The following is a 15,500-nucleotide window of genomic DNA, read 5'->3' as shown; positions in this document are numbered from 1 at the left end:
ATCCTATCTACCTGCAACTCCACTTTCAAGGAGCTATGAACCTGCACTCCAAGGTCTCTTTGTTCAGCAACAAGCCCCAGGACATTATCCATTAAGTGTGTAAGTCCTGCTTTGGTTTGCCTTTCCAAAATGCAGCACCTCACATTTATCTTTATTCAACTCCATCTGCCACTTCTCAACCCATTGGCCCATGTGATCGAGATCCCGTTGTACTATGAGATAACCTTCACTATCCGCTACACCTCCAATTTTGGTATAATTTGCAAACTTACTAACTATACCTCATGTTCATATCTAAATCATTCACTTAAATAAAACAGTGGACCCAGCACCGATCCTTGTGGCACTCCACTGGTCACAGGCCTCCTGTGTGAAAAGAACCCTCCACCACCACCCTCTGTCTTCTTTCTTCAAACCAGTTCTGTTTCCAAATGGCTGGTTCTCTCTGTATTCCATGAGATCTAACCTTGCTAACCAATCTTCCAAGAGGAACCTTGTCAAATGCTTTACTGAAGTCCATATAGATCATGTCCACTGCTCTGCCCTTATCAATCCTCTTCGTTATTTCTTCAAAAAACTCAATCAAATTTGTGAGACATGATTTCCCACGTGCAAAGACATGTTCAATGTCCTGAATCAGTCCTTGCCTTTCCAAATGCATGTAAATCCTGTCCCTCAGAATTCCCTCCAACAATATGCCCCCCACTGATATCAGGCTCACTGGTCTATAGTTCCCTGGCTTGTCCTTACTACCTTTCTTAAACAGTGGCACCACGTTTGCCAACCTCCAGTCTTCTGGCACCTCACCTGTCACTATCGATGATACAAATATCTCAGCAGGGGGTCCAGCAATCACTTCTCAAGCTTCCCACAGAGTTCTAGGGTACACCTGACCAGGTCCTGGGGATTTACTCACTTTTATGCGTTATAAGACATCCAGCACCACCTCCTCTGTAATACTTCAAGATGTCAGCTTTTATTTTCCCACATTCTATATCTTTCATGTCCTTCTCCACAGTAAACACTGATGCAAAATACTTGTTTAGTATCTTCTCCATCTCCTGTGGTTCCACACATAGGCTGCCCTATTCTCTCCCTAGTTACCCTTTGTCCTTAATATATTTATCAAATTCCTTTGGATTCTCCTTAACCCAATTTGCCAAAGCTATCTCATGTCCCCTTTATGCCATCCTGATTTCCCTCTTAGGTATACTCCTACTGCCTTTATACTCTTCTAGGGATTCACTTTATCTCTGCTGTCTATACCTGACATATGCTTCCTTCTTTTTCTTAACCAAAACCTCAATTCCTCTAGTAATCCAGCATTCCTTATACCTACCAGCCTTGCCTTTCACCCTGACAGGAATATACTTTCTCTGGACTCTTGTTACCTAATTTCTGAAGGCTTCCCATTTTCCAGCCGTCCCTTTACCTGTGAACGTCTGCCCCCGTCAGCTTTTGAAAGTTCTTGCCTAATACCGTCAAATTGGCCTTCCTCCAATTTAGAACTTCAACTTTTCGATCCAGTCTATCCTTAAGTCTTGGAACTCTGTTCTTTGAGCCCTCCGGACTGTATCACCACCTTCCCAAGGGCAGTTAGAGAATGCCAGCCAATGACATCCCATGAATGAACGAATAAGTAAATGAAAGGATGGATCAGATGCTCTTTCTCCTGCACTCGGAATTGGCACCATACACAGGGAGGCCATTCAGGCCATCCGATCTACCACAGCTCTCCAAGCATTCTGAATTAGTGCTCTTTTCCCACAATTCTGTACATTGTTCCTATTTAAATAACAATCCAGTGGCATCTTGAATATCTCAGTTGAACCCTACTCCTACCTCACTTCCAGACAATTCCTTCCAACCCATTCAGTGTGTGGAAAGATTCTTTTCTTACATCACATTTGTTTCTTTTGCAAAACACTTACAAACTGTGCCCTCTAGTTCTCAGCCGCTCTGTGGGTGGGAACAGTTTCTCCCTACCTGTGTCAACACCTCGTTGTTCTGAAAACCTCTGTCCAATCTTCCCTCTACCCTCTCCAGGGAAAACAGTCCCAACCCCTCCAATCTATCCCGATACGTGAGGTTTCTCTCCCTTGAACTGTTCGTCTAAACCACCTACATAGAACATCGAACAATACAGCACAGAACAGGTCTTTTGGCCCTCGATGCTGTGCTGAACTAATCTAAGCCCATCCCATCATCATCTGTATGCTTATCCAAGGATTGTTTAAATCTCCCTAATGTGGCTGAGTTAACGACATTGGCAGGTAGGGAATTCCACACCCTCACTACCCTCTGAGTAAAGAACCTGCCTCTGACATCTGCTTTAAATCTATCACCCCTCAATTTGTAGTTATGCCCCCTCGTACAAGCTGACATCATCATCCTAGGAAAAAGACTTTCACTGTCTGCATTCCTTCCAATGCATTTATATTGGCATCCAGACCTGTACCCAATACCCCAGCTGAGATCAAACCAATGGCCTTTGCATGTTCAGTATAACTCGTCTCAGCACAGAAGACAATTGGGTCCTTGTATCCCCCCACACTTGCCATTGCCCATCGCTGGGGGAGCAGCCAGTGTTTCGTTTTACCTGATTTCCTTTGCTGCTGTATCCCACTTTGGCTGAGGAATTCAGGTTGGATGTTGGGCTGAGTGAATTCCCCTGTAGGTCGGTTGGCAGCATCCTTGCAGCAATGATCTTGGACTTGGCATTGTATTGCTGAACCTTTGCTGCCACTAGACCACGTAATACTAGCTCCTCGGTGTGCCTGATAGCCGGCAGTGCGAGCTGAGACTCAGTGTTGTCACAGGGTGGGCTGAGATATATAAAACTGCTGTCACATAAATACATGGACTGGCCATCCAGCAGCTGCCACATTTGGGGATACAAGCTGAACATAACAGCTGTCCTCTCCAACAACATACACTGAGTCAAGCAGCACTCTGCACTTACACTACGTTTGGTGACTGAGGTGTGATTTGCATGCCAGGTTAATCAGTCGTGGGTAATGACAGGGCAAAGGGCAGCTTTCATGTGAACACTTCCTGGATTCCCATGTCTTGGGAACCACCTTGGTTTTCCCACAGCATCCATTAACCCTCAGAGTGCCACCTAAATCCTTCACCTTAGTGAATTCCTCTTTCAAATTCACCCCCAGTAAACCTTCCAAGAAGCCCCATTTCCAGCTATCGTGTGGGATGTGAATCTGTTCAAAATCCAGCTCAAAATGTGGAGATTTGTTCAAAGTTTGAAGGTATGTGTAAGTAAACTAGCAAGCCACAAGTTCAAACTCTATTGAAGCACTCCGAGATTTGATCTAAGATCAAACGGTCTGTTTTTAAAACGCAATTGGTTCATGTATGTCCTTCAGAGAAGGACAACCACCTGATGAAGGTGCAGCGCTCCGAAAGCTAGTGCTTCCACATAAACCTGTTGGACTATAACCTGGTGTTGTGCGATTTTTAACTTCAGAGAAGGGTATCTGTTACCCTGATCCAGCCTGGTCTGTGGGTAACTTCAATCCTATCCAACATTACTGACACTCAGCTGCCCCCCTGCCGGGGGGAAACCACACAGTCGGACCAAACCAGGAGGAGAAGGCCCGCCACAACCAGCCCGCAGTCATCTGGGATCAAAAAATATTAAGGGAGTGGTTTGTGTGTTGCAAAGGGAGAGAACGTTGAGGTTAGAGAGGAATTTTGAAGGCTGAAGGGGATAATTGCAGATGGAGTTTGGGGAGAGGTAGGAGAGGGTGAAGGAGGGGACAATGAGTGAAAGAATGAGAAAAGTCCAGGCTCTCGGACTGATCAACAACAGCCAGAACTTATAACCATAGTAACTGGAGTGTACCAAAGTTTTAAATATGACAGGGCTGTGAATAATTAACTGGTTTAACAATTCATGCATTCAGCTCTGGTCAGGCTTCCATGGAATTGCCAGGCCCTTGAAGGGACATACTGCAATTATACCCATTCTGCTGTAGGAAAGGACTGTCCCCAACTCCGGTAATACTGCCATGGGCATGTGGCACACTCTAGAATCCAACATGCACAGCCTTCATAGTTGAGTCTCACAGGCGAGAATTGTATAGGCACAGTCTCCAGTCTGGAGGTTTACAGGCGTTGTCTCACTGATACGGTCTACAGTCTAGACTGTCAAAGTCATAGTCGGCATGCTAGAGTCTCTCAGTCTAGCGGTCTTACAGATACAGTCTACAGTCTACAGTCTGGAGACTTGCAGACTGAGTCTAGCAGCTCATGGCACAGTAAACCCGGGTCAGACAGGCTCACTTACTCCATATTAATGAGCAGCCAATCACAGTCTTTCCATTTAAGCCACCTCTGAGCCTCTGTCGTTGGAGTGATTGGTGATATCCAGAAACCTGTAAAAATATGAAAAAAAGAGAATATCTCACCCCTATATCCGCTGCATCTCGCCCCTGCAGAGGGTGCTCTGTTCGGTCCATTGGTGGGGTGCAGATAAATGTGGGATTGGCTGCCGAAGGCCGCAAGATGGGTAAACTCAAAGATTTTATCTCCTTAACCGACTGTTCCACTTTCAGCTCACTGCCAGGTTTTGCTGCAGAGTCAGATCAGAGAATGTAATTAGAGCTGGAGCGAGAGAGTGTGTTTCCTCTCCCCACGTTAAGCTAATAAAGAGATCAGAGTGCTGATCAATACAAACACACCCTCAGGCCACGATCTATCAACCCCCTGACTGGCCCCAGACAACATGCACTTTTGCCAGCTCCTGCTGCAGAATTCCCCTGGGGTCAGTGACCGATGAAAGTACGAACTAGGACATGCACATCCAATTCCATGCCATTTCACATCTGTCAGCACGAATGGAAGAGACAAACTGTAGTCATATAGAACTTGCAACGTGAACCCAATATCTATTAATCCCATTCTCCAATCATTCTTGCACTATTCACACACCCTCCGCACCAACAATCAACTGCACAAGAACAAGTCAATTACCATCTCCAATATGGGAGGATCTAACAAACCCTCCTCCCCATTTAATTGCATCATAATCATCAAATCATCGACAATCAACATCTTGGGGTATCACCGTTGGCAAAAATCTGGGTTGGACTGGACACATACAGGTAAATCCGGTCTATAAAAGCAGGCCAGAGACTGAGAATTCTGATTCAAGAATCTACCCTTCTAACTCCCAAATGCCAGTCTATTATCTGCAGGACAATCACACTGTGGCACAGCCTCGACGACAATCGCACTCCCACACAGCCTCGACAACAATCGCACTGTGGCACAGCCTCGACGACAATCGCACTGTGGCACAGCCTCGACAACAATCGCACTCCCACACAGCCTCGACAACAATCGCACTGTGGCACAGCCTCGACGACAATCGCTCTGCGGCACAGCCTCGACAACAATCGCACTGTGGCACAGCCTCGACAACAATTGCTCTCCCGCACAGCCCCAACAACAATCGCACTGTGGCACAGCCTTGAGAACAATTGCACTGTAGCACAGCCTCGACAAGAATCGCATTCCCGCACAGCCTCACTAACGATCGCACCACAGCACAGCCTCCACAACAATCGCACGGTGGCACAGCTACGACAAACATTGCACTGTGGGACAGCCTCGACAACAATCGCACTCCCGTGTAGCCTCAACAACAATCGCATTGTGGTACAGCCTCAACAACAATCGCACTGTGGCACAGCCTCAACAACAATCACATTTTCGCACAGCCTCGACAAACCTCGCACTGCGGCACAGCCATGACAACAATCGCACTGCAGCACAGCCTCGACAACAATCGCACTGTAGCACAGCAATGACAACAATCGCACTGCGGCACAGCCTCCACAACAATCGCACTGCAGCACAGCCTCCACAACCATCTTACCATGGCACAGCCTCCACAACAATCACACTGTGGCACAGCCATGACAACAATCGCACTGCGGCTCAGCCACAACAACAATCGCACTGTGGCACAGCCACGACAACAATCGTACTGTGGCACAGCCTCGACAACAATCACACTGTGGCACAGTCTCGACAACAATCACACTGTGGCACAGTCTCGACAACAATCACACTGCGGCACAGCCACGAAAACAGTCACACTGTGGCACAGCCTCCACAACAATCGCACCACAGCACAGCCACGACAACAATCGCACTGTGGCACAGCCCCAACAACAATCACACTGCGGCACAGCCACGAAAACAGTCACACTGTGGCACAGCCTCCACAACAATTGCACCACAGCACAGCCTCAACAACAATCGCACTGCGGCACAGCCACGACAACAATCGCACTGTGGCACAGCCTCGACAACAATCACACTGCGGCACAGCCACGAAAACAGTCACACTGTGGCACAGCCTCCACAACAATCGCACCACAGCACAGCCATGACAACAATCACACTGCGGCACAGCCACGAAAACAGTCACACTATGGCACAGCCTCCACAACAATCGCACCTTAGCGCAGCCACGACAACAATCGCACTGTGGCACAGTCTCGACAACAATCACACTGTGGCACAGTCTCGACACAATCACACTGCAGCACAGCCTCGACACAATCACACTGTGGCACAGTCTTGACAACAGTCACACTGTGGCACAACCTCTACAACAATCGCACTGCAGCACAGCCACGACAATAATTGCACTCCTGCACAGTCTCCACAACAATCACACTGCGGCACAGCCACAACAACAATCGCACTGCAGCACAGCCTCGACATCAATCGCACTGCAGCACAGCCTCTACAACAATCACAATGCGGCACAGCCACGAAAGCAGTCACACTATGGCACAGCCTCCACAACAATCGCACCACAGTACAGCCACGACAACAATCGCACTGTGGCACAGCCTCAACAACAATCACACTGTGGCACAGCCACGACAACAATCACATTGCAGCACAGCCTCGACAACAATCACACTGTGGCACAGTCTCGACAACAATCGCACTGTGGCACAGCCTCAACAACACTCGCACTGTGGCACAGCCTCGACAACGATCACACTGCAGCACAGCCTCCACAACAATCGGACTGCAGCACAGCCTCAACAACAATCGCACTGCAGCACAGTCTTGACCACACTCGCACTGCGGCACAGCCTCAAAGACAATCGCACTGTGCCACAGCCTTGACAACAATCGCACTCCCGCACAGCCTCAACAATCGCACTGCAGTACAGCCTCGACAACAATCACACTCCTGCACAGCCTCCACAACAATCGCTGTGCGGCACAGCCTCGACAACAATCGCACTGCGACACAGCCACGACAACAATTGCACTCCTGCACAGCCTCGACAACAATCGCACTGCGGCACAGCCACAACAACGATCGCACTGCAGCACAGCCACGACAACAATTGCACTCCTGCACAGCCTCGACAACAATTGCACTGCGGCACAGCCACGACAACAATCGCACTGCAGCACAGCCTCGACAACAATCGCACTGCAGCACAGCCTCCACAATGATCACACTGTGGCTCATCTCAACAAGAATTGCACTGCAGCACAAACTCGACAACACTTGCACTGCGGCACAGCCTCAACAATTGCAGTGCAGAACAGCCTTGAGAACAATCACACTCCCGCACAACCTCGACAACGATCGCACTGCAGCACAGCCTCGACAACAATCGCACTCCTGCACAACCTTGACAACAGTCGCACGGTGGCACAGCCTCGACAAACATTGCACTGTGGGACAGCCTCAACAACAATCGCACTGCGGCACAGCCTCGACAACAATTACATTCCCGCACAGCCCCGGCAACCCTCGCCCTGTGGCACAGCCTCGACAACAATCACACTGCGGCACAGCCTCTACAACAATCACACTGTGGCACCGCCTCATCAACAATTGCACTGCAGCACAGACACAACAATCGCACTGTGCCAAAGCGTCAACAACAATTGCATTGCAGCACAATCTCGACAACAATCGAATTGCGGCACAGCCTCCACAACAATCGCAGTGCGGCACAGCCTCGACAACAGTCACACTGTGGAACAACCTCTACAACAATCGCACTGTGGCACAGCCTCGACAACAATCACATTGCAGCACAGCATCGACATCAATCGCACTGCGGCACAGCCTCCACAAGAATCGCACTGCGCACAGCCTCGAAAACATTCGCACTGTGGCACAGCCTTGACTACACTCGGACTGCAGCACAGCCTCGACAACAATCGCACTGTGGCACAGCCTCCACAACAGTCGCACTGCAGCACAGCCTCGACAACAATCGCACTGTGGCACAGCCCCGACAACAATCGCACTGCAGCACAGCCTTCAGAACTATCGCACTGTGGCACAGCCTCGACAACATTCGCACTGCAGCACAGCCTCAACAACAATTACACTCCCGCACAGCCCCGGCAACCCTCGCCCTGTGGCACAGCCTCGACAACAATTACACTCCAGCACAGCCTCGAAAACAATCGCACTGTGGCACAGCCTCACCAACAATCACACTCCTGCACAACCTCGACAACAGTCGCACGGTGGCACAGCCTCAACAAACATTGCACTGTGGGACAGCCTCAACAACAATCGCACTGTGGCACAGCCTCGACAACAATTACATTCCCGCACAGCCCCGGCAACCCCTGCCCTGTGGCACAGCCTCGACAACAATCACACTGCGGCACAGCCTTGACAACAATTGCTCTGTGGCACAGCCTCTACAACAATCGCACTGTGGCACTGCCTCATCAACAATTGCACTGCAGCACAGCCACAACAATCGCACTGTGGCACAGCCTCGACAACAATTACACTCCCGCAAAGCCTCGACAACAATCGCTCTGCAGCACAGCTTTGACAACAACCGCACTGCAGCACAATCGAGATAACATTTGAACTGCAGTACAATCTCAACAACAATCACACTGCGGCACAGCCTCAACAACAATCACACTGCAGCACAGCCTCGACAACAATTGCATTGCAGCACAATCTCGACAACAATCGAATTGCGGCACAGCCTCCACAACAATCGCAGTGTGGCACAGCATCCACAACAATCGCTGTGCGGCACAGCCTCGACAACAGTCACACTGTGGCACAACCTCTACAACAATCGCACTGTGGCACAGCCTCGACAACAATCGCACTGCAGCACAATCTCGACAACAATCGAATTGCGGCACAGCCTCGACAACAATCGCAGTGCGGCACAGCCTCCACAACAATCGCAGTGCGGCACAGCCTCGACAACAGTCACACTGTGGAACAACCTCTACAACAATCGCACTGTGGCACAGCCTCGACAACAACTGCACTGTGGCACAGCCAGGACAACAATCACACTGTGGCACAGCCACGACAACAATCACATTGCAGCACAGCATCGACATCAATCGCACTGCGGCACAACCTCGAAAACATTCGCACTGTGGCACAGCCTTGACTACACTCGCACTGCAGCACAGCCTTGACTACACTCGCACTGTGGCACAGCCTCCACAACAATCGCACTGTGGCACAGCCTTGACTACACTCGCACTGCAGCACAGCCTTGACTACACTCGCACTGCAGCACAGCCTCCACAACAATCGCACTGTGGCACAGCCTCCACAAGAATCGCACTGCGCACAGCCTCGAAAACATTCGCACTGTTGCACAGCCTTGACTACACTCGCACTGCAGCACAGCCTTGACTACACTCGCACTGCAGCACAGCCTCCACAACAATCGCACTGTGGCACAGCCTCCACAACAATCGCACTGCGCACAGCCTCGAAAACATTCGCACTGTGGCACAGCCTTGACTACACTCGCACTGCAGCACAGCCTCCACAACAATCGCACTGCGCACAGCCTCCACAACAGTCGCACTCCAGCACAGCCTCGACAACAATCGCACTGTGGCACAGCCTCCGCAACAATCGCACTGCGCACAGCCTCGAAAACATTCGCACTGTGGCACAGCCTTGACTACACTCGCACTGCAGCACAGCCTCGACAACAATCGCACTGTGGCACAGCCTCCACAACAATCGCACTGCGCACAGCCTCGAAAACATTCGCACCGTGGCACAGCCTTGACAACAATCGCACTGCGCACAGCCTCGAAAACATTCGCACTGTGGCACAGCCTCGACAACAATCGCACTGTGGCACAGCCTCCGCAACAATCGCACTGCGCACAGCCTCGAAAACATTCGCACTGTGGCACAGCCTTGACTACACTCGCACTGCAGCACAGCCTCGACAACAATCGCACTGTGGCACAGCCTCCACAACAATCGCACTGCGCACAGCCTCGAAAACATTCGCACCGTGGCACAGCCTTGACAACGATCGCACTATGGCACAGCCTCGAAAACAATCGCACTGCAGCACAGCCTTGAGAACAATCGCGCTGTTGCACAGCCCCGACAACAATCGCACTGCAGCACCACCTTGACAACAATCGCACTGCAGCACAGCCTTCAGAACTATCGCACTGTGGCACAGCCCTTACAACAATCGCACTGTGGCACAGCCTCGACAACAATCGCACTGCAGCACAGCCTCGACAACATTCCCGCTGCAGCACAGCCTCAACAACAATCGCACTCCCACACAGCCTCGACAACAATGACACTCCAGCACAGCCTCGACAACAATCGCACTGTGGCACAGCCTCGACAACAATCGCACTCCTGCACAACCTCGACAACAGTCACACGGTGGCACAGCCTCGACAACAATCACACTGTGGCACAGCCTCGACAACAATTACATTCCCGCACAGCCCCGGCAACCCTCGCCCTGTGGCACAGCCTCGACAACAATCACACTCCAGCACAGCCTCGAAAACAATCGCACTGCGGCTCAGCCTCGACAATAATCGCACTCCTGCACAACCTTGACAACAGTCGCACGGTGGCACAGCCTCGACAAACATTGCACTATGGGACAGCCTCAACAGCAATCGCACTGTGGCACAGCCTCGACAACAATCACACTCCTGCACAACCTCGACAACAGTCGCACGGTGGCACAGCCTCAACAAACATTGCACTGTGGGACAGCCTCAACAACAATCGCACTGTGGCACAGCCTCGACAACAATTACATTCCCGCACAGCCCCGGCAACCCTTGCCCTGTGGCACAGCCTCATCAACAATCACACTGCGGCACAGCCTTGACAACAATTGCTCTGTGGCACAGCCTCTACAACAATCGCACTGCGGCACAGGCTTGACAACAATCGCACTGTGGCACCGCCTCATCAACAATTGCACTGCAGCACAGCCACAACAATCGCACTGTGGCACAGCCTCGACAACAATTACACTCCGGCATAGCCTCGACAACAATCGCTCTGCAGCACAGCTTTGACAACAACCGCACTGCAGGACAATCGAGATAACAATTGAACTGCAGCACAATCTCAACAACAATCACACTGCGGCACAGTCTTGACAACAATCGCACTGTGGCACAGCCACGATAACAATCGCACTGTGGCACAGCCTCAAGAACAATTGCACTGCGGCACAGCCTCAACGACAATCGCACTGCAGCCCAGCCTCCACAACAATCGCACTGCGGCACAACCTCCACAACAGTCACACTGTGGCACAACCTCTACAACAATCGCACTGTGGCACAGCCTCGACAACAATCGCACTGCAGCACAGCCTCGACAACAATCGAATTGCGGCACAGCCTCCACAACAATCGCAGTGCGGCACAACCTCCACAACAGTCACACTGTGGCACAACCTCTACAACAATCGCACTGTGGCACAGCCTCGACAACAATCGCACTGCAGCACAGCCTCGACAACAATCGAATTGCGGCACAGCCTCCACAACAATCGCAGTGCGGCACAGCCTCGACAACAGTCACACTGTGGAACAACCTCTACAACAATCGCACTGTGGCACAGCCTCGACAACAATTGCACTGTGGCACAGTCTCGACAACAATTGCACTGTGGCACAGTCTCGACAACAATCGCACTGTGGCACAATCTCGACAACAATCGCACTGTGGCACAGCCTCGACAACAATCACACTGTGGCACAGTCTCGACAACAATCGCACTGTGGCACAGCCTCGACAACAATCACACTGTGGCACAGCCTCGACAACAATCACACTGTGGCACAGCATCGACATCAATCGCACTGCGGCACAGCCTCCACAAGAATCGCACTGCGCACAGCCTCGAAAACATTCGCACTGTGGCACAGCCTTGACTACACTCGCACTGCAGCACAGCCTCGACAACAATCGCACTGTGGCACAGCCTCCACAACAATCGCACTGCGCACAGCCTCGAAAACATTCGCACTGTGGCACAGCCTTGACAACAATCGCACTGCAGCACAGCCTCGACAACGATCGCACTGTGGCACAGCCTCCACAACAATCGCACTGCAGCACAGCCTTGACAACAATCGCACTGTGGCACAGCCTCGACAATAATCGCACTGCAGCACAGTCTCGATAACAATCGGACTGTGGCACAGCCTCGACAACAATCGTGCTGCAGCACAATCTCGACAACAATCGCACTGCGGCTCAGCCTCGACAACAATCGCACTGCAGCACTGCCTCGATAACAATCGCACTGTGGCACAGTCACGATAACAATCGCACTGTGGCACAGTCACGATAACAATCGCACTGCAGCACTGCCTCGAAAACAATCGTACTGCGGCTCAGCCTCGACAACAATCGCACTGCAGCACTGCCTCGATAACAATCGCACTGTGGCACAGTCACGATAACAATCGCACTGCAGCACAGCCTCGACAACAATCGCACTATGGCACAGCCTCAACAACAATTGCATGGCAACACAATCTCGACAACAATCACACTGCGGCACAGCCTCGACAACAATCACACTGCGGCACAGCCTCGACAACAATCGCACTGTGGCACTGCCTCGATAACAATCGCACTGTGGCACAGCCTTGGTAACAATCGCACTGTGGCACAGCCAAGACAACTATCGCACTGCGGCACAGCCTCGACAACAATCGCACTTTGGCACAGCCTCAACAACAATCGCACGGCAACACAATCTCTACAACAATCACACTGCGCAACAGCCTCGACAACAATCGCACTGCAGCTCAGCCCAGTCAACAATCGCACTATGGCACAGTCTCGACAACAATCGCATTGTGGCAAACCCCCGACAACAATCGTACTGTGGCACAGCCTTGGCAACAATCGTACTGCAGCACAGCCTCGATAACAATCGGACTGTGGCACAGTCTCGACAACAATCGCACTGCGACACAATGTTCGACTACAATTGCACTGCAGCACAATAGCGACAACAATCGCACTGTGACACAATGTTGATAACAATTGCACTTCGGCACAGCCTCGACAACAATCGCACTGTTGCACAGCCTCGACAACAATCGCACTCCCGCACAGCCTCGACAACAATCACACTCCCGCACAGCCTCGATAACAATCACATTGCAGCACAGCCTCGATAACAATGGCACCGCAGCACAGCCTCGACAACAATTGCATTGCAGCACAGCCTCGACAACAATCGCACTGTGGCACAGCCTCAAAAACAATCGCACTGCAGCACAGCCTTGAGAAACATCGCACTGTGGCACAGCCTCAAAAACAATCGCACTGCACACAGCCTCGAAAACAATCGCACTGTGGCACAGCCTTGAGAACAATCGTACCGTGGCACAGCCTCGACAACAATCGCACTACGGCACAGCCTCGAAAACAATCGCACTGCGCACAGCCACGAAAACAATCGTACCGTGGCACAGCCTCGACAACAATCGCACTGCGGCACAGCCTCGACAACAATTGCACTGTGGCACAATCTCGACAACAATCGCACTGTGGCACAGCCTCGACAACAATCACACTGTGGCACAGTCTCGACAACAATCGCACTGTGGCACAGCCTCGACAACAATCACACTGTGGCACAGCCACGACAACAATCACATTGCGGCACAGCATCGACATCAATCGCACTGCGGCACAGCCTCCACAAGAATCGCACTGCGCACAGCCTCGAAAACATTCGCACTGTGGCACAGCCTTGACTACACTCGCACTGCAGCACAGCCTCGACAACAATCGCACTGTGGCACAGCCTCCACAACAATCGCACTGCGCACAGCCTCGAAAACATTCGCACTGTGGCACAGCCTTGACAACAATCGCACTGCAGCACAGCCTCGACAACGATCGCACTGTGGCACAGCCTCCACAACAATCGCACTGCAGCACAGCCTTGAGAACAATCGCGCTGTTGCACAGCCCCGACAACAATCGCACGCAGCACTACCTTGACAACAATCGCACTGTAGCACAGCCTTCAGAACTATCGCACTTTGGCACAGCCCTGACAACAATCGCACCGTGGCACAGCCTTGACAACAATCGCACTGCGGCACAGCCTCCACAAGAATCGCACTGCGCACAGCCTCGAAAACATTCGCACTGTGGCACAGCCTTGACTACACTCGCACTGCAGCACAGCCTCGACAACAATCGCACTGTGGCACAGCCTCCACAACAATCGCACTGCGCACAGCCTCGAAAACATTCGCACTGTGGCACAGCCTTGACAACAATCGCACTGCAGCACAGCCTCGACAACGATCGCACTGTGGCACAGCCTCCACAACAATCGCACTGCAGCACAGCCTTGACAACAATCGCACTGTGGCACAGCCTCGACAATAATCGCACTGCAGCACAGTCTCGATAACAATCGGACTGTGGCACAGCCTCGACAACAATCGTGCTGCAGCACAATCTCGACAACAATCGCACTGCGGCTCAGCCTCGACAACAATCGCACTGCAGCACTGCCTCGATAACAATCGCACTGTGGCACAGTCACAATAACAATCGCACTGTGGCACAGTCACGATAACAATCGCACTGCAGCACTGCCTCGAAAACAATCGCACTGCGGCTCAGCCTCGACAACAATCGCACTGCAGCACTGCCTCGATAACAATCGCACTGTGGCACAGTCACGATAACAATCGCACTGCAGCACAGCCTCGACAACAATCGCACTATGGCACAGCCTCAACAACAATTGCATGGCAACACAATCTCGACAACAATCACACTGCGGCACAGCCTCGACAACAATCACACTGCGGCACAGCCTCGACAACAATCGCACTGTGGCACTGCCTCGATAACAATCGCACTGTGGCACAGCCTTGGTAACAATCGCACTGTGGCACAGCCAAGACAACTATCGCACTGCGGCACAGCCTCGACAACAATCGCACTTTGGCACAGCCTCAACAACAATCGCACGGCAACACAATCTCTACAACAATCACACTGCGCAACAGCCTCGTCAACAATCGCACTATGGCACAGTCTCGACAACAATCGCATTGTGGCAAACCCCCGACAACAATCGTATTGTGGCACAGCCTTGGCAACAATCGTACTGCAGCACAGCCTCGATAACAATCGGACTGTGGCA

General features: G+C 51.5%; 1 protein-coding gene across 4 annotated transcripts in view; it reads right to left on the bottom strand.

Annotated features, from left to right (window-relative positions):
* Window positions 1–15,500, bottom strand: part of LOC122540340 (pleckstrin homology domain-containing family G member 5-like) — a 221,642-nt gene that overhangs the window by 35,587 nt on the left and 170,555 nt on the right. For all 4 annotated transcript variants that reach the window (XM_087980446.1, XM_043675906.2, XM_087980447.1 and 1 more), the window contains one exon: window positions 4,425–4,588. In XM_087980446.1, coding sequence (XP_087836572.1) covers window positions 4,425–4,588 — 164 coding nt within the window. The remainder of the gene's footprint in view (window positions 1–4,424; window positions 4,589–15,500) is intronic.

This window comes from Chiloscyllium plagiosum, unplaced genomic scaffold (assembly GCF_037043375.1).
Source record: "Chiloscyllium plagiosum isolate Xiang-an unplaced genomic scaffold, Cpla_swu_hap1 HiC_scaffold_37, whole genome shotgun sequence".
Taxonomy (NCBI): Eukaryota; Metazoa; Chordata; class Chondrichthyes; order Orectolobiformes; family Hemiscylliidae; genus Chiloscyllium; species Chiloscyllium plagiosum.
This window is presented reverse-complemented; position numbering and strand designations above follow the sequence as displayed.